This window comes from Lagenorhynchus albirostris, chromosome 8, assembly GCF_949774975.1.
Source record: "Lagenorhynchus albirostris chromosome 8, mLagAlb1.1, whole genome shotgun sequence".
NCBI classification, from domain to species: domain Eukaryota; kingdom Metazoa; phylum Chordata; class Mammalia; order Artiodactyla; family Delphinidae; genus Lagenorhynchus; species Lagenorhynchus albirostris.
In genome coordinates, this window is record NC_083102.1 from 99469968 (window position 1) to 99490911 (window position 20944).

A 20944-nucleotide genomic window follows, 5' to 3' on the forward strand; every position below is an offset into this window, starting at 1 on the left:
ACTGGATCCCATGGGAGGTGACAGAATTTACAATGATTCCTGCATTTTTTTCGTTTGTTTTTGTTTTTACTATACGCAGGCCTCTCACTGTTGTGGCCTCTCCCGTTGCAGAGCACAGGCTCCGGACGCGCAGGCTCAGCGGCCATGGCTCACGGGCCCAGCCGCTCCGCGGCATGTGGGATCTACCCGGACCGGGGCACGAACCCGCGTCCCCTGCATCGGCAGGCGGACTCTCAACCACTGCGCCACCAGGGAAGCCCTGATTCCTGCATTTTTGCCTCTTGAGCTTGATAACAATAACAAAGGACCATGTGTATTACTTAGGAATGCTGTGACTTTCATTTTGCTTGCTGTTCAACACACTGAGATGAAAATGGAAATGTTTTATAATTTATTTTCTATCTGTCTTGCAGGTTTTCCTATTAAAAAAAAACCAAACAAACCCAGAAGAAAACCAATCAAATCCTAAGTTTACACCAAACTCAGAAGCCTTCAGGGCTGATTCCCATTGGCTCGTTAGAGCCTACTGTGAAACATTTGGGAATTTTGTGAATGAGTTGTTAAACTCTTGGTAGCTGGAAATCAACCATGGTGGGGGTATTTATACCCAGGAAATAGACAAATGCTACAAAGCAGGAGTTTTTTCCTTTTTTTTTTTCTTTTTTTAAAAGAGCCAGTATGTCAGGATACCATGGTTGAAGTGATGGTTAAAAGATTAGTGTCCACGATGATCACTGAATGCCAGACCAGTCTGTTTCTCTTGGTTGTTCTTTTATAGCTATAACTTGACCCTAGCTGGTAAAGTGGCCTTTTCATAAAACTTGCATGTGTAGGTCCCTAGGACTTATAATTGCCACAGCAAAAGTAAATACACTGCCAGTTAAATTCTGCCAAGGCCTTTATCTACTTATATTTACTTCTACTATATTTGGGTAAGAATCAAATTCATTGAACTAACCTTTAGGAAAGAAAGGTTGTAACTACTTTGCATGTAGGTAATTTCCAAATTCCCAAGGACCACCTCACAGTTATTGAACATCCTCTGGAGGCTGAGAAAGTGGTCTTCAAAAGTGCCCAACTGGGTGAGCTTGTTACTTGTCCCTTGGCAAACTGGAAACAAGAGGAAAAAAGGTATCACATGAAATGCCAAGTAGAAGAGCAAAACTAAAGTAAAACGATATTCGCAATCTTCAACTAACTGCACACTTCAGTGACTTACGACATATTCTGATCGAAGGCCACTCAGGACAAATGCGACAAAAAATGTTTAAAAGTTTATATAAGGTGCAGTTCATAATAAGGACTAGTTCATCTCTATAATGCGTGGAATTGTTTAAAACTGTTAAAAGTTCAAGGGGCAATAGATGGGAATTCTGTGAAAATCTTTAAGATAAAACAGTCTATAAGAGCTTTAGTAAACAAAAAATATATCATAATATGCAACTCAGCATTACAATGATGAGTTAACAACTATATAATGAACTTTTTACTTTGCAAAAAATTGCATGTCACGTTATTGCGTGCTCAAAGAATATTTACAAACGTATTTTCTGACCATAACATTGTACAATCTAAAATCAATGACAAGAGTGTAAATTGAAACCCACTGGCTGGAGATGAAAGATATTCTAAACGAATGCACCAAAGAATGAAATCAAATATTATATAACATTTAGAAAATGACGACATGAAAACATATATTTAAAAAACACACTCAGCTACTAAGAAACCACACACCTTTGTGTTTGCCTACACTCCAAGGAGCCCACCCACCCAGGCGCAGGTACAAGGGTTTTGCATCCCCTGCCGGGATGTGGCCTTGGCACGGTTAACTCCCTGACGTTTTCAGGTATCAAACTTAATATAGGAAAACATTTTAAATTAGGGGACAAAGTTAGACTATGAAAATACGTTTGGTAGTCTATCTTTAAAAGCAAAGGAGAGGATTATAATAAAGCCATGTTTATAAACCTAGCTCTTTGAACAACATGTACAGGCAAGCATAAGAAAACAAAGAGGTTCGGGCCTTTTGAAGCAGGGAGCTGTTAAGGGACTGTACTTTGAACCCAAATTATCGTAAGTGAAGAAATATGGCCCCTGGCTTTGGAAGTTAGATTCAGACCAGGCCAGGCTCTTCCACGGATGCAACCTGCAACCAGGTGGTTGAGAACAACACCAAGGCCAGAGTCAATATGCAGGGACTCCCTTCAGGAACTCTCCTCAAGTCTTCATTCCTCTTTGATAGGTCCTTCGTCCCCTCCCCACAGAAGTGTTCCGGAGAGCATCACCGTCCGCTCTTGCATTTTAGTGCCACGGCAGCGAGCCCGTGTTCAGATACCACACAATCAATGCAAAGCATTTACACCAACAGTAAATATGAAGCAACCCTTACTTCCTCTTTAACTGTGTGGGGATTTCCCTCTTTTCCCCTTCTGTGGTCTCATTCAAATCTGGTGGTAGAGAGAACGTTCACACGGGAACTGCGACGGCCCACAAGACAGAGCCCCCCGGCAGGGGCTCCAGGGCACAGTGATTCCATCACTCTTCCAACCATAACATGGGATGGACCCAACACCTCTGGCTGCGTTCACCCAGGAGTGTGGACCGCTCTGACGGGAACCTCAAGTTGGAACCGCTGTACACAGTTGGCTGCAATGCACGTGGATGGGGCCAGACTGATTTCCCAATTCTGAGGACCTTAAAGATGCCACCACCAACGGAGGTACAGGGTTTTGACGATAAAGGGTGACCTTTCTGTCGGCACACCTTGGAACAAAAGCTGCCTTCCAGCTGACAGACCATGGTCTCTAAATTTCAGCCTAACTGGTCAGCTCTGGTCTAGGGAGCCCCAAGTAACCATCATGCCCTTCACACCAGCCAGGTGACCAGTATTGACTAGAACTGGGTGTTGGAGCGCAGTTCTGAAGCGTTTCTTCTGTACACGGAAGGATGAAAACAATCCCATCTACTTTCATTTTAAAGGATCAGGGGTACTAGCTTGTAAATTTCTCTTCGCTGAACCAAAGAATTTTTATTATTAAATCACGCAAAAGTGACTTTCATCAGTAGAAAAGGAAAACATGCCATGTCAGTTTAGCCTGTTATAGAAGAAAATAATTGCAAGAAGACTGTAATTGTGTTGTCATTCACTCATTCAAAAAGTGCTGAACGAGTATTTATTTGATGAATACCTACCATGACCCTTCACTGTTTACAATTAGTATGAATTACTTTTACATTCATAAAAGATCCTGTATCTGGAAGATAATAGCAACATTACACATTATGGATAGGAAGGCTAATTTGTAAAACATTTCTGAGAAGCAACTGGACAACCTGTGTAAACAAATAAATATGCTTAAATTCCATGTCATGATGTTCCGCTTTGGAAAACCTATTTTGAGGAAATAGACCTAAACTGTCAGGCAAGATGTTGATTTATTTTTTGATAATGGCAAAAAATTGTCCAACTGTCCAACATGTTTATCCTTGAGAAAAAGCAGTTGACATCTATTTGATTCAGTTTAAGGCAAGTCCATCTTGAGTTCTGTTCTGGGGTTAATTACTAAAGTATCAAAAGAAAATTTTACAAGGCTGTTTCTTCTGAGGCTTCCGCTGTCATGTGCCCAGAAGGAGCCAGCAAATCTAGGGTGAGGATGGGAATGGCCTGGCCTAGGTTTCTTGACTGAACAAAGTATAATCTTGGTTCCACCTTTATACCAAATATCTCATGTTACGTAATATAAAGCAGTGAGAAAATTTCAATGTGAGAATATTGAATCAGTCATATTAAAAAGTAAACATCACTAACTAGTGAGGCAGATTTAAGACAAAACTGCAAGAGTGAGAGCCCGTAGCTCAGCCAGGAGAAAGTTTCTTGGTCAGCCCTTCATCCCTATGCAACACTGAACGACTTCCCCGAGCTCTACGCCACGCTTTCCTCAAGTACTGACTTGGTGAAAACAATTTTGGCCTCCCAGAATGGTTCTGAGGATGGAATGAACACAAAAGCTTCAACTTTCTTTTGCTACAGCTAACTACTGGGAACTGTGACGGTTGTTTGACATGAGGTGCCTCTGGACAGACGTTGGGGGCCCCTGTGGACGTGTCCTTGTCCTAAGGTGCTGTCTGAACTGGGCATGTTTGAATCTGCCCATTGGCTTACTCAAATACTGGGCATTAAACAGAGTTACTTTATTCTTTGCCTGAAGAATATTTATCCAATCCTAAGAAGAAAGAAAAAGAAATACATTGTACATTAAGAATTTCATTAAAATATGCATTTAGGCATATTTAAGCAATTGATTCAAATAGAAATTTAATATGACCTTAGGGCTATGAAGTTGAAAACCAGACAATTAAAAGTGTTTGTGTCAAGCTCCGTACAGCATACTAGGGATTTGCTCTCCCTCCTGCAAATGTGAAGACAAATCCTACTGAACCAAGAACAGTAGGGCCCTGCAAAGCACTTAGCTTTTCACCTTCACAGTTTATTACGACGATTCATAAACGGACAGAAGAGCTAAAAGAATTGTACTGTGAACATCCTTAAAGTAGCATTTTACTACGTTTACTTTATCACGTAGCTATCCATCTTATTTTTTTGATGCATTTTAAAGTAAGGTACAGATGTCGGTACCCTTCACCCTGACATGCCACTGGTTACAGTTCAACATGAGTGGACAGCTGTTGTCGAGGTAATATCACAAACAGTGAGATAATCAGTCTTAAGTGTAGCATTGATGAGTTTCAACAAATGCATGCACCCGTGTAACCTGTTACCCCTGGAACATCACGGTTACCCTAGGAGCTCCCTCACAGCCCCGCCCCAACAATCCCTGCCCCAGACACCACACACCGTGATCTGTTTTCACTTAGAATAGTTCTGCCTGTTTGGGGACCTCGTTCTCCTGGAATCACGCTGCACCGTCCTTTGGTGTCAGGTCCCCTGCACAGCAGGCGTTTCTGAGATTCATCCTGGTGCCGGGCTTCACGTGGCTTCCAGGGAGTCTTACGGGAAGTTATCTGCGTATTACACTCGGACACTGAGAGCTGATCCAGAGTCAGGCTGTTCGTTTTCTCAAGAACCCCCCAAACTATCTTAACTGAAAATAAAACAATCTGCCTCCTTTAAGTCTTGAGATACCCCTGATGTGAGGGGGAGAGCCTGTGGCTTTCCTGTGTCAGTGTGGGAGTGGGCCCTTCTCTTTGCCCACAAGCCCGGGCAAATGTGTATGGCTGATTAAGACACAACATGAAAACAGGTTTCTCCAGATTTCTCCAAATCCACTTAGACGCTTGTGGAATTGCCTAAGTAAACTCATAATTGGTTTAATTTGTTTTCTCTACACTTCAACTGCAACCAAAGTCACTGGGCTGTTGCCAATCTATCCCCTTCTCCGAACTTGTCTGTTTTTACTGTTACCCCGTTTTCCAAAGAGCACCTCATTTTGAAGCAGAAATCACATTGCACTGCTCTTGGTTTGAACGATCTAGGTTTCCCAGTATCATCAGAACACGGGACGGGCCCCTGCCCGCGGCCTCCCCACATCCTCTCAGGCTCCCTCCCCCGTCCACCGGCCCAGCCACGTATGTTCTCCCCCGACACACCCCCCTGCCCCCATTTCTCCCCGGCGCCAGGTTCCTGCTCCCTTCAGGTCTGTTCCATCTGCTTGGAATGCTCTTCCCTTTCTCCCCAGCTCTTTGCATCTTTGTCTCCCTTTTTATCACTGAGATTCCAACTCAATGGACATGACATCCCTTCAGAAAAGCCTGTCTGGAACCAGAATAGCTTAAGTCCCCACCATTGCATTCTATCACATTTTCCTGATTTTTCTTCTTAGCATTTATCACTACTTAAAATTAGTATTTGTTTATGCAAATACACACACAGAATGGGGAGAGGTGGAATATGTACAGATATATCTCATTGGACTGACTGCTGGGATGTGAATACACATGTTGCATTTACATTTTAGACGTGGAAGCAATGGGTCAATGGTGGCCACGTGACCAAAGTCTTGGATGACTTGACACGGGTCCCTCTGCCTCTCCTGTTTCCGTGTGTCTGGTGGTGGTGGAGGAGGACACAGGATGTCTCAGAAGACTGCCAGTCCTCACAACTTCCTGGAGGGTTATCGTAAAATCTTTCTAGGCTAGGTAACATATTTGATTAAGCTTTAAAAGCCAGAGGAAGATTTTGCCCACTTTCATCCTGAAAAGGTTTAAGGAAATCTCAAATAAGATATTTACATAATGGATTTAAAACTAAATAAGGAAAAGATACTCCGAGTTTGCTAGAGGTTTCATCGTATCAGGATTTATCATTTCTTTTGCCTTATTGAAACTGTATTATGGTGGCAATTTCAAAACGTGCATGTATATACATTTCAACTATTCAAAAATGCACAGAAATATGACAGGAGGAAAATACACCAAACGCTGTTAACAACAGTCTTTTATGAATAGTGGGATTCTGGGTTTTTCTTATTTCCTCCTTACAGTTTCTCCATTTTTCAAATTTTCTATAGTGACCATATAGTCCTTTATAATAAAACATCATCGAGGAGATAATTTACAAAAATCTGTGTTGAACAAGGCCAAAAGAAGGACATTTATAATAAAATACACTTCATAAAAATGGAGAAATGATTTTCAAAGTTTTGCATGTTAAACGGCTTTATGAAAGCGGTTTAAAAATTAGAAATAGGGGCTTCCAAGGTGGCGCAGTGGTTGAGAGTCCGCCTGCCGATGCAGGGGATGCAGGTTCGTGCCCTGGTCCGGGAAGATCCCACATGCCGTGGAGCGGCTGGGCCCGTGAGCCATGGCCGCTGAGCCTGCGTGTCCGGAGCCTGTGCTCCGCAACGGGAGAGGCCACAACAGTGAGAGGCCTGCGTAATGCAAAAAAAAAAAAAAAAAAAAAAATTAGAAATAACTGAATGAAGTACTATATATAGAAAGTGTTAGAAAGGCGAGTAAGCTGCAGCTTGAGCACATCAGTGTTGTTCAGAACAGCTGCATACGGCAGCCCCTGGGAAACGCCATGCAGTGCACACACATGGTATCTCCTCAGATGATGACAGAAGTGAAGAGTTCCCAAGTTCCATTTTCTTCCTGATCTATCAATACATTTTTCCATTTCGGGGAGCAGAGAGTAAGTTTATCCCATAGAAAAATGTTATAAATTGTGATTACGGCACCTGACTAGCCTGTGAAACTTATGTAATACACACAACAGTTGGTAGGAAACTAGATCTACGGTTCAGTTATAATGAAATAATTGGGAGAATAGTAAGCGTTAATACAAAACAGTATTTAAGTTTTCACTGTGTGTTTAATCAAAGGTTGTGTGGAAGGGGAAAAGTCTCATTATGATTTTGAAAAAGATGTTTCTTTATTTTCCAACACTTTATATTTTATCAGGAGTTCCTTATTTGATCATATTTGATCTCATAACTAATAAATAGTTCTCAGTTTGTAGGCATCCAAAGACTGTTGTCAAACTGAATTTCGATCTACACTGCAACTTGCAGTATGCACATGTAATACTCAGAAAGTCCTCTTAAATACTTGATGATTTGCCACGTGCACTGTAATATGCCTATTGGACTAAACATGCCAAGCCTCGGCACGTCCAACACATTTGCAAACTCAGGTAGCTCTAATTAAGTTCACAAGCAGAAGACTTTCAAATGACACCTATTTTATTTTTGAGTTGAGGCACAGAACACCCAAACTGGTTGACTTCCTTCCTCCTGATCCTCCTCCTAGCCATGAAAATAAGCCCAAGCCCAGTTTACGACTTTTAAAAAATATACTGAGTTAGGACACCTGTGCATAATATATCCGCTTTCTTGGGAGTTAACTGATGTTTATGAATCCCAGGAAGGCCCGGGAGGGATTGTGGAAGGTTTCCAGTGACAGCATCAAACATCTGCCCTATCACTGTGAAGATGGTGATGTATCATTATGGGATGATCTCCAGCCAGTTATCGCAACTCTCTGGGTCTCGGTGTTCCCGCTGGTTGAAATCAGACCAGCTTGATGCATTTGACAGGGTAGTTGTGGGAAGTAATGAGATCGTGGACATGAACGTGCTTCATAAATCACAAATCTCTCGAAATACAAATCACGTCTGACACTAAGGCTTCACCATAGCAGTCTTCACAGTAGCCAAACCACTGCAGTCTGTTTCTGCCTATGTGTCTTCAAGGATACCAGCAAACTATCCCCCCACTTACCCCCCCAGGATTTCTTTTTTAAATGCACTCCACAGAATTTGATGAGTTGTGTGGAAATTTGGGATGCTTTAAAATTCTGAAGTTAAAGATATCCCTTTTCATTTTTATAGGATGCTGTCCAGAGAATGGTCCTGACAATGGACATGAAAAATCTTGAATCACAGGGCTGACCATCAATTCCATTTTTATAGGTAGTTGAATGGCTGGTAGATCAGAAATGAATTGTACCTATTCTGGAATACCAGGAATGGGTTTGGACCGGAGAAGATTTCAGAAAGCCATACTCATCTTTTATTCATTCAGTCCTATACATCTCTTTGGAGTACTTGGCAACACGTTCTGTCTCTGGTCATCTGTATTTTAAATACATGGACATGTACTGAATGAAAATTCATGGCTGGATGAACGAAACATGTCAGATTATACATCAGAATCTGTATCAGGTAACACAGAACTAGACCTCTATGGGACTGGAGTGTTCCTTGATTGAATGTTGAATGTTGAGCAGGGTGCACTGAGGAAAGGACAGAAGGCTGGATTTGGTTTATATATGGAAATATAACACGAGTGACTTTAGTGTGTCTGGCTGTTCCTTTCTAGATATATTGTGAGTAAGCGCCTCCTCCCGACCCGGGTTCTGTTTTTCTAATCTCCTGGCTGGGGACTGACTATTGCTTACTCATGCCCAGGGCTCTCTCTCTGCACACAGGCATACTTCTGAAGTGAGTAATGCCACTTCCCCTCCAAAGGTCCGCTGGCCAGACCACTGCTTGGACGCTTTGCCCGCACAGCGATTTTGGTGCTTCTGACCCATTTCTTCAGAGCCCCGTCGCGTTCCCGGGTGATGACTTCAGCCCGACCGGTGTGGGGCAGCACAGAGTCCACGGTAAGATTAGTACTGGACACTGCACAGTTGCAATGACAGTTTGCAAAGCTCTTCCTCAAGAAGGCGACCGCGGAGACCTGCCCGTCACCTGGACGAGGAAGGGCTAGTTATCCTCTCTCCCCGCCGAAGCACCCACTGGAATGGGATGGTCTGCCCATCCGAAAGCTAGGAGACTTGAAAGAGCAGGGAGGGACAGGGGGTGGGGTGGAAAAGGGGACGCGGGTGGTTAGCACAGAGGAAAGCCCAGAGGAGGGCTGGTTAAGGAAGTGGGAAATGTAAAATGCCAGACGGGGTTGGTGTCAAAGACCACTGCTCGAAACCAGGGTCAAAACGTGACGTGACGGTTCAGAGTCTGACTTAAGACTGCACGCTGTCCCTCACCACCTCTCACCTCTGACTCGGCCTGACCCTCTTCAGCAGAGACCTGGTGAGCAGAAAGCGGCAGGAAGGTTGTGGCGAGCTCACAATGGGTGTCATTCCCAGCAAGATGGCGCGGAGGTACGGCGGGGCAAGGCTGACACGTCCCCACCCAACTCACATCCCTTCTGCTTTCCATTCTGCTCAGGCCTGCATGACTCCCTCTAATGACAAAGGCTGGGTAACACGCCCCGCAGTGGGAGCTGTCCCCCTGGAACTCATCCCAGCCTGGCCTAGGAGCGCCCTGGCCTGGGGAGCCATCACCTTGGGTGTCGCTGGCCACCGAGCGAGGGTTGGTTCCCTCCTGCTCTGTGGTCTGCACCAGGGCCACGAGGGCTGTTTGTTTTTCTTATCATTCACTTCTTCAACTAAAACCTATCTCATATTTAATAAAATGGTTCTATAACAGTTGCCAGGAATGAATCCGAAGTGCTCACTGCCGTGAAGAAATGCGTCAGTCCTTTGGGGAGATGACTTTACCTATGAAAGAATCACAGGACATCCCACAGCCAAGCGGTGCAGAGCCGCTGAAGGAACCCAGGTCGGCAAGAGGAGACGTCGCCAACCGTGAGCCACCCGGGAACGGTCCTCGCGTTTCTCACCGTCAAGCAAATGAAGCCACGCTACCCCACGCTCCCAGTACAGAGCAGGCTGCCTACACGGGCCAGGTGCTGGGCTTGGTACTTCACTGTACCCAGTCACACAATCTGCTACACGAAGAAAATAAGGTTTCGTCCATTCCTCCTTCCCCCGCTGCATTCCCCTCCTCTGGGCCACCTGGGGATACAAGTGATCCTTCCTGGGTTCTTTACAGTTATCTCTACGCATCACTTCTCCATGCATTCTTCTTATTGAAGGAAATTCTGGAAAAGATTTGTAATTTGCAAGGAAATAAAAGGTTTCCAATCCAGAATGGGGGGTAAGGACCTTTCCGGCAAGTATTTCTCTGCAGAAGCACTGTGTTTGGGTTCTATGCGGCTGTGCGTGCCTACCCTCCACCCCAAGATGGTCTGAATGTCCTTTTAAATTTTTTCATCTATTATTACTCATGTTTTAAAGAAATCAGTCTCTAGGGCACAACTGTGTTTCAAGGTCATCTCTCTAAACATGCACACATTTAAGCTGGTTTACTCATGAGCATTAGGAAAAAACCCAAACCCAAACCCCCCACCACAACAAAAAACAAAAACCCAAAGCAAATGACGACAACGAAAATCCAAAGAAGGGAGTAATCACTAAGACACCGGGAGAGGCCATGACAACAGTGTTTTCTTCTGAAAACCGAGATGCTCCCAGCACCGCCCGCTGTGCTCCCTGGGCAGCACGGGCCACGGTAAGGCTAGGTCTAGTTGCTCAGCTGCCCCGTGGCGTCTGGGATCCGCCCGGCCTTTGCTGTGTGAAGACTTCCAAAGGCGGCCTTTGCAGAACCGCAGGAAAGCCCAGAGGAGACGATACGCAGGAGGTCACAGAGGACCTCTGACACTCCTGCGGGGGAACCTACAGGAACGGGGATCACGGAAAGGAAGCAGAGGTGCAGAAGGAGGCCGGTCTACGGGGGTGCTGCTTGGGAAAGGGTGGATTGGGGGGGCGCGTGTGGAGGGGACAAAGCTAACACGGCCGAGATTTCTAAGTCACTTCTCTAGTCTGAACTTGCACTGTGCTGCTTCAGGTTGGAATTGCTCTCTGCGGGGGAGTCATCGTATCCTTTTTGCTGCTGGGAACAAATCAGAAGCGGTGAAAGGAGAAAAGTAATCTCCCTAAAAAGACGATGGGCTTGATTTCACCCACGAGCAGAGTCTGCCGCTTGCCTGTTTTTTAAAGTTACTGAAACATGTCGGGTCCTCAGCACAACTATTTGAACCAGTGCTTTCCTACTCAGGTCATAAAGGATTTGAAAAGTCAGAAAAGGGGCAAGTCAACCGCCCCCCAACCCCCACCGACTTTTACAATGACTTGTCAATGACCAACGGCCCTGGAGCCATGAGGACTGGATAAGAACTCTGGTCCCACCACTACGGAGGTCACTTCTCCATCACATTGAGGCTCCTTTTCTTCACCTATAAAATAGGGACTCTTGGGAGGATGCAGTGACACGTGGTAGACTCAGTAAATATTACTACGACTCGAATCTGAGTTAAATCTGGACTGGGTCCAGTCCAATGAATTGCTTCCTTCCTTCCAAGCACTCCCAGAGGCTGACCCCTCCGCCTTCTGCTCACGTGGCCGTCTGTGGCCTGGTGAGCAGCCATGGCTCCTGTACTGAGGCAAGGGGCAGTTGACACTGACCACAGCTAACGGGCCACGGGGACGAGCCCAGGGCTTGAAAGCGGGGGCATCTGGGCCCGTATCTGACCAGGGGGTCTGTGCCGGCACTTAAGGCTGAGGAGGCCACACCTACTGTGCGCCTTTTAGACGAACTCCCTGAGGAGGGCTCCAGCTTTCTGCTCAGAACATTCTCTGCTGTTGTTATTTTTCATTTAGAAGAGAGCCTCGCCTGACCCTTTGTGGTGGTTTTGTAAGTGCGGTTGGATTTGTGTGCTGTGTGTATGCACGTTTTCAATTAACGCTTGTTTTAAAATGCACCATTTTTTTCACTTACTCCTACTTAATTTAAATATTCCTTTTAAGTTTCATTTTAAAATGGTCCCAGTGGGGGAGGCCTGCAGCCTCTCTTTCCTTGGTTTGCAGTGTGACCCAAAGCCCACCCCAATTCCTGGGCTCAGTGACTAGGAAATACTGACTCAGAAATCACTAAAAACTTCTAAGTTAACTCAGAAGAAGCCGGAGCCAACTTTCTGCCACAGAAGAATCTTGATTTTGCTCAGATACTACTGTTTCTAGAACATATGAGCTCTCCACGAGGAGCTAGCAATTCAAGGTAATAGTTTTCCTACAGAAGCATCTGCTATTAGATGGGTCACGTGCCTGGAAAAATGCATGAACGAGTGATGCCAACCAGAGCTGCCTCTCACCCTGCAGGTCTGAGTCCAGAAAATACAGTCTGAAGCATCCTGTATGCTGGTCCAGAGCAGGGGCTGGCAAACTTTTTCTGAAAACACCCAGAGTAAATATTTCTGGGTTTGCAGATGACAGGGCCTCTGTCCCAACACTCAACCCTGCTGTGACAGCCACAGACAACAAGCAATGCCAGCCAGGCCCCACCGTGCGCCAATAAAACTTTATTTGCAAAACAGGCAGCAGCTGGATTTGGCCCCTGGGCTGTACTTTGCCAATCTCTGTTTTAGAGGAAGGCCTGACAGAAGGTGGGGAAGCACGTGATTAGAATTCCCTTTATTCTGTACTTTCTAGAAGATAAACCTGGTTAAAGTGAGTCATTTTGCTCCAAGGCCAAACTCCAGAAGGGTTTTCTTAGGGTTAAGCCCTTCCTATTTTATCCTCAGCTAAATAGAGGAAATGAAGATATACGGTACTAAGAACGTATAAGGAAGTGCGGGGCTGGAAGCTGTCATTTATGTGTTTGGGGCGGTGAGGTTACGGTTCTGTGCAAAGCTACGTCATCTACTCTTAGAACTGGACATCAGCAAGAGGGAGGGGATATGGGGATATATGTATACGTAGAGCTGATTCACTTTTTTTTTTTAAATAAATTTATTTATTTTTGGCTGAGTTGGGTCTTTGTTGCTGCACACGGGCTTTCTGTATTTGTGGCGAGCGGGGGCTACTCTTTGTTGCGGTGGCTTCTCTTGTTGCTTAGTTGCTCCGCGACATGTGGGATCTTCCCGGACCAGGGCTTGAACCCGTGTCCCCTGCATTGGCAGGTGGATTCTTAACCACTGCTCCACCAGGGAAGCCCTGATTCACTTTGTTGTACAGCAGAAACTAACACACCATTGTAAAGCAACTGTACTCCAATAAAGATGTTAAAAAAAAAAAGAACTGGACATCCATAAGAACTCCATATCCAGGAACCCTGGCTTTTTCCCTATTCACCACAAATGGTTATCAAGTCCTGCTGGTCTTTCTGAGTGACTAAGAGTTTTAATCTTGCTAAGAGAGTTTGCGTAGCAGCCCACTCCTGACTTACAACTCTATCCCAGAATTAGTCCTGACACTGATCTGAAGCTAGACCCATGATAATTTCCTCTGACTTAACACAGATGCAACTGGCCCTGCAGATACTGAAGACAACAGTAGCCTCTCACTGCTGTTCTCACCGCAGTGCTTTCCCCACCCTGACTCCACCTCCCAAGTGCTCTTGGGAATTCCACGTGTGTGGTCTCCCTTCACAGCTACACCCTCCAGAGAGGCTTCCCCATCAGCTTCTCCTCCTGTCCTGGTTTCTCAGCCCCGGCTGCCTCTGTGGATGTGCACTTGCTCATACTTGGGTGGTGAAAGCGTTCTGTTGTTTCACAGCACATCCTGTCTCTTTAAAGAATAATATGTCACCCGAGAACGACAGCAAACATGCTGTTTCCTTTGGCTTCCCTTTTAGCTTATTACGCTGAGAAATTCAGCAAGCAATAAGGGCTGAATAAATATTGCTAAACTACTATCTGTACTAACATCATATATGAGTTTTCAGCAGACTTGCTTCACTCCTTTAAGTTTAATAACTAAAATGGCAGTTGGGCAATGAAAATGGAATCTCCACTGCATCTATTAATAGTAGGGCTGACCGTAAATTCCTCTCAGGCTTGGATGAGGAAGTCGTTTTCCTTGCTTGGGTCTCTCTTAGGTTTGAGTTTCTATTACATCCTCCTGGCCTAATGGAATTGGATTTGCTCCTGACTGCAGGTACAGGATTCTGTTGTTGAAAGCCCACTTTCTGACTGAATGTAGTTGGGATTTAACCAGAGTGATGTCTTCCAAACACATGGTCTGTTAGAATAACAGACAAGAAAACTTATCATTGCCCTCCTTGCTGCATTTTTCATGATTACCCAAGGGAACACATAAAAATAACTCACACAGGGGATTCACAAAACACACTTCGTATCTTCTTTTGAAACAATTCCTACCTCCAACTTCTCTCTTCTGCTTTTCTCTTACTCACAGAAGATTCTCTCCCTTGCTCAGCTTTCTAAAATAGCCTCCATTTAAGCTCAGTGACCAAGGTGAAACTGCTCCACCATGAAGATAATTCTAGGCCAAAGAATCCTGGAGTGGGGTTTCCTCATCTCTTAGTGGGAAACTATTTGCATGTTTTCCCCTTGGGGAAAATCGGAGACTCATCTCCTGGAGTCACTTATGCTGCTTTTGATCATTGTTAGTGTCTTGCAAAATGCAGGTACTGTAAGTGAAGTTACAAGGCTTCACCAAGACGGCCTCCGCCTGTTTGCTTGTGACTCTAAGTCACTCCTGGTCGTTAAGGGAGAGCAGTGGGGGGACGGGGCTGGAGCAAAGTACCTGGGTCTGGAAAACCACCGCAAGTGAAAGCTGCTGACCCGCACTCTATGTCTAAGTACCAAATCCAGGCTCAACCATTCACTCCAGGAGATGGGAAAACTTTTTATTTGTTCTCGTGCCAGCCCCGGATTCTTGGGCTGTCCCATTCAATCCGACAGAACATGCTGACAGACATCAAGTCATTCCTGGCAACCCGGGGCCCTGCAGGTCCCTGCAAGGCCAGTGCTACGTGAGGATGGTGTCCAAGGTCTTTCAAATGGCCGGGGGGCCTAGGTGCAATGGACCTATTTCAGTAAGTTGGTAATCTGTAACCTGAAGTACTTTTTGGGTTTGTTTATCTTTTGCTTTTTCAGCTGACTCTCTGGTTATTGAGGCCAGTAACCAGAGAAGCGAAAAGCTGTAAGTGTGCGCTCTATGGTTTGAGGACTCATCATGAAGCTGTTTGATCTGGCATGTGGTCCAATCTGCAGAAAGGGGCTGGTGGCAGCAGAAGGGGTTACCCAGTGGGGCTGCAGGAATGCCTCCAGTGAACCCATTTCTACCCTGTGGCATGGCCATGCAAACCAGACTTTTCTCCTTGAAGCCGAGAAAGTTTCCTACACAAACATTTCTTTGTAAGCTCAGTTAAGTTGTACAATAATTTGTGCTTTTCGTTTAGGAACTACAGATGTTGTGTGGGTGTTGGTGAGGGGGTGGGAATGAGAGGGTAAAGGAGCAGGGATAGAGATCCTCCCCCTTTGGAAAATGCTGTAACACTTCCTTGCATGGAAAGAACACATCAGGTTTTAGAATTACTGAAAAATTTGAATCGTTTGTAGGATGCCGAGAGAAAGCCGTGGCTCTTTGGTTTGGGGGAGGCCAGACTGGGCCACCTCCCAGCATCCCTCCCTCCTAATGAGACCCAGATCTTTGTGGCATGATTATCTGGAATTGTAATTTTTATGCGGGAAACAGTCCAAAAGTTGGGGTAGCAGAACCTAGCCATTCATCAAATGCTAGCTCAATTAGCAAAAGACATACAAAACCAAAAATATTAAATAGCAATTGGGAGCAAGTATTAATGTGCTAAGGGACAGGGGAACTCTTATTAACTAGATAATAATTTAATTTTCACTGGGGAATGGTTTTTACCACTAGAAATACACATGCACTACCCCCCACCTTAAGTCTAGTCACTTCTTATTTAGTGTTGATTTGAGGTTAAAAGGGGGTGTTTGGGTATTACTGGATGTTTGTGGCTGTTTCATAGGACAATTCCTAAGTCAATTTTATACCCCAAATCCCACAATACTTTTCATATAATGAATGTCATATTCACTATACCCTCATCCACTTACAAAGAGAATTACATTTACAAAGTGCATTATACTTCGCACTTGCAATTAATTTCAACTTTCTAATCCATCTCTACCTAATACTTAAGCTACTAAAGAAAATCAACCTAATAAGGAAACTACTGAGAATCTAGCCCACTAGGATGAAAGCCCCTTGTGACTGCACCCCGCTTAGTGAGGGCAGCGCGGGGACCGCTTCCCTTCAGCGTTTGTACGGCAGATGCCCACTGGACACCCGACCGCCGTGTGTAGGGACCAGCGCAGAGGCTGCCTGTGGTGAATGCTCCTGTCTGAGAGCAAGGATTCCAGCTCCGATGCCTGCCTTTGAGCCAGCTCTGAGGGGACCAGTGGGGTCACCCCAGGCAAATTATTTCTGGCTCAGCCTCGCTTTCCCTTCTCTGTAAAATGGGGGTAAAAGTGCCACCCTCCTGGGGTCGGTGTGAGGACGAAATTGTTAACGTCTGCAAGACCGTGTCTGCTCACGGAGGCCATCGCTGTTATCATTGTCACCAGCACTGTCACTGTAGCATCAGTGTGTGTCAGGCACACGTGAGGTCCGGGCACACGGCTGAGATGGGTCTGACATGGTTCCTGCCTCGTGAAGCCTGCACTCCAGTGGGGAGACAGACAGCCACCAAATCATGGATCAGTCTGGTGCTGCAGCGTGGCTGCGAGTGGGTGTAGAGGGTCGACCCTGACGCAGTCAGAGCGGCCCTGGCAGGATTCCCTGAGCTCTCGGCCATTCAGCTGAGCTCTTAAGGACAAGAGGAGCTTGGCCAAGTGTGGGGAAGGGCTTGGGGAGCTTTCTTGTAGGAGGAGCTGCGATTGTGAGCCTAGCAGAGATGCAGCCCAGAGAGCAGCGAAAGGGGAGGCAGGGGGGCCGCCGAAGGGCTTGCTGCTGAGGACGTTCCATTCCATTTTAAAGGGATGAGAAGCCACCGACAGGTTTCAAACAAGGAGGAACACGCTCAGATTTGTGTTTAAAAAATACCTGCAGCGGGAGATCAGCTCGGTGCTTTGTGACCACCTAGAGGGGTGGGATGGGGAGGGTGGGAGGGAGATGCAAGAGGGAGGGGATACGGGGATGTATGTACATGTAGAGCTAATTCACATTGTTATACAGCAGCAACTAACACAACAATGCAAAGCAATTATACTCCAATAAAGATGTTAAAAAAAGAAAAACCTGCTGCTTTTTGGAGCAGGACCTAGACGGTGCCCCGAAGAGGGCGTATCCGTACGAGGTCCTGTGGGAGGGGATGTTCTGTGCCAACATCCTGGTGTTGCAAGATGCTCCACTGGGGAAACGACATAAAAGGTTGCACTGGGCTTCTCCGTGCCAGTCCTCACAACATGTGAGTTTCCACTTTTCCCAAAACAAGAAGTTTAATGACATTACTTTTTCAGAAGCACAAGCTGTAAGGCAGAAGTCTGGCAGGAACTGTCATCCTCAGAATGTGTCAGCTGTCGGAAAAGCCAAAGCCCTAGGCTGCAGCCCAGTGCTGGTGGTCATGAGCCTGGCTTCTGGCAGTGCCCTGGTGACAGGGGACTCTTCCCCTCTAAGTGGGATATCAATAGCTTGTAATTTTCAAACGCTGCGAGTTTTTCTTATAAAGAGGAAAGCCATTATTATTTTTTAAAGACTACCATATTCTTTCTTTTTTTTTAATTGGGGTATAGCTGCTTTACAATGTTGTGTTAGTTTCTGCTGTACAGCGAAGTGAGTCAGCAACACGTATACACAGATCCCCTCTTTTTTGGATTTGCTTCCCATTTAGGTCACCACAGAACGTTGAGTAGAGTTCCCGTGCTACACAAGCATGTGGTTTCTGCGGTGCACAAGAATTATTTTCCTCTGTGCCATGTCGCACCTTCGTAAAATTAAATAATCTCTCTCTTCTAACTTAAACAAAAGGCCTTACTTCCCCGTGGAGAAGGTCTCCAGAGCAGTGTGGGGAGACCAGTTAGGCAGCTGCAGAACAGTCTAGAGCCTCAAGACGCAGAGTGGGGTCTGCAGACCGGCAACGCTGGCCTCGTCTGGGAGAGCCTGTTAGAAATGAAGAGTCCTGGGCCCATCGCAGACTCGCAGAATCAGAATGTTAATCAGAATCTTAACAAGGTCTCTAGGAGATGCCCCTGCACGAGCTTTCCAAGCCCGACACTAGCACGGTGGCAGGGTCACGGGCACCCCCGACAGGTGTTAGAGTTTGAATCCACAGAACCGGGGAGAGCTTGTTATAGAAGCACAGAAGAGGCCTTTCCAAGTAAACATCTGGATTGTTTTGAGCTCGCCATGGCAGCAAGGAAAAACGAAAGGCCTAGATAATAGGGAAAGACCTTGCGTTCAGTCCAGACCAGGCGACAGGGGCCGCCCGCCTTGCATGGAGCCTAGTCTCCCTGCTCGGGCTGCAGATGACAGCGGCGCATCCTAGGGACAAGCAAGGTGGTGATGGCTCCTGACCGCCAGCCAAGTGCACTGCCCACAAGGGTCCGTCCTTTGAGTTAGTTACGCCGCGTCCAAACCTGCATATCGTGACAATGCAGACTTCAAAAAAGTCCCCAGATCCATGGTATTCACGTAGGACCCCCTATAGCTTTCTAACTGGAGGCCACAACCAAAGGACATCCTGAACAACCTCGTAATTGTAGAGTTTAAACGCGCAATTTTGAGATTCTGTAAACACCAACCATGTCAAACAAGTCTCCAGAGCCCGGGTCCACACTTTGTGTGGGGTTCAGCCTCCACCGTGAATAACTGAGCCAATTTAAGGCCTACGTGTGCCTATACAAAAACCTGGTAGAGATCTGAAACGTACTGATTTCAATAAAACATGCTGAAACAAAGCTTTCAGATTTGATGGAAGTGGTATGGAATGTCACAGGGACATTTTGTGCCAATAGCACAGGGGGAAAATATCGACAAGTCTGAACATTTTAAAACCATGTCTGATCTAGAGCAAAGAGTTTTCCTGTAACTGAAGCTATAGCTTTCCTATTCATGTCCCTATTCCTTCATGCACGCTCTCTAATTAGGCTTTAGACACACACACACACACACACACACACACACACACACAGCTTTAATTCTGTGAGCTGGGCAAGTTCAGTTGCTCTCGTCTTTCATTACATTTTCCCCATATTTTGATCCCTCTCTGTCTTATCCTATAGGCTTTCCTTCTCAGAAACTGCATCTTAGATTTAAACTGACACTGACATTTATACTAGTGAGGCACTGCAGCTCTAAACCTCCTCTTACAAAGCCTCATGAAATGCAGCCCATGATAGAGATGGGGGGAAGCTCTTCAGGACAGCGCCAGCAGTCGTCCGTTACATAAGTAACCTCTGAAAACACTTTACACGGAGGTACACTTCAAGTATGAAGAAATGCATTTGCCCACAGACTCTATGCTAAACAAAAAGTAAAGACCAAAAACCGTAAGAAGAATATATCCTTTCTGGGCATATAGTCTTGAGCAGAAATATGCAGTATTTTTAGTTAAGTTTTCCTCATGTTTGTTTATCAAAGGAATGATGATGCTGATTACTATAAGTGCATTTTGAATGTTAATTTCTTAATTGCTTGAATAGATATTTATGGGCAAAAAATACCTCTGCCTTCACCACAGCATCACCATCATTCCACAAGTTCACCTGAAACTTACTAGGTCACACCGAGAAGGGTCTGTAGCCGCCCATCACATTTTTTCCATACAAGAGATTTGAGACACAGCCTGGTAAAACTGGAGGAACCAGGTGGGTCATTTTCAATATCTTCTATAGGAAGCCAGTAGATTAAAAAGGAATTCGTGACCTAGTCTTGTGACTTTTTTCCTGATCATAGGCCATCACTCTAAAACAACCCAGCATGTGGATTATGTTAATGTGATCTTTGCATCGAAGGTGTGCTACTGTAAACTATTAATTAATTAACCAATCAATTAATTTATCTGTCACCATATACTGAACACAAGGCACTTGTGCACTGGCCCCTGCCCTGAAGGAACTCCGTCCCTGGCAGAGACAGGACGCGATATGCTGGAAAGAAGTTACGGCAACTGCTCAGGCTGCTAATTCTCAGCTAAGCGAGGATAGAGGGCACCTTTAAAACAAAAGCTTCCTAAAGGATCTGATGCTTGAGTGTATTGCGAAGAGTAGCTTTTCGTTGTGCAGAGGAACACAGGGGAGACAGCACAAAGGAACGGAACATGAGAAGACTCGGAGGGGGCGGGAAGAAGCAGGGAGACACAGGTCCATCCGCTGAGCGAATGCCAGCCCGGAAGAGCAGCTCCAGGAGTGAGCCGGGCACTGATCAGAAGCAAGGAGCACACAAAGCGCTGGCAGTGGGGGGAGGGCATGTGGCTGGCTGGCTGGCAGGCAGGGGCCGCCATCACCGTGCGCGCTGCCAGAGGGCAGGGAGGACGAGGCCCGGGTGCCACAAGGGAGGCTGAGGGCTGGGAGCAAAGGAGGCCAGTGAGAGGTGTGGGGTTGGGGTCTCAGAGGCGGAGCCTCCTGGGTCATGGTGAGGTCTCAGAGGGCTCTTAGGGAGGAGATTCCCATACTGCTTGTTTCACAGAGTACCTAAGTAAATTGATATCATTTCTTTCAGGAAGTGGGCTCACACCCACCCTCTAAATCTTTTCGGGATGGACTCTAAGGGTCTGAATTGACTTAAAAGAAATCTAACAGTGTATCTATTTAAT

At 45.8% G+C, this 20944-nt stretch overlaps 1 protein-coding gene across 13 annotated transcripts in view; it reads right to left on the reverse strand.

Moving 5' to 3' along the window:
- The window catches only part of EGFR (epidermal growth factor receptor), a 194465-nt gene that overhangs the window by 62849 nt on the left and 110672 nt on the right, over positions 1–20944 (reverse strand). For all 13 annotated transcript variants that reach the window (XR_009542090.1, XR_009542089.1, XR_009542087.1 and 10 more), the window contains exon 2: positions 959–1110. Coding sequence is in view for 5 of the 13 variants with exons in the window: in XM_060157499.1 (XP_060013482.1) it covers positions 959–1110 (152 nt within the window). In the remaining 8 variants the exon portion in view is untranslated. The remainder of the gene's footprint in view (positions 1–958; positions 1111–20944) is intronic.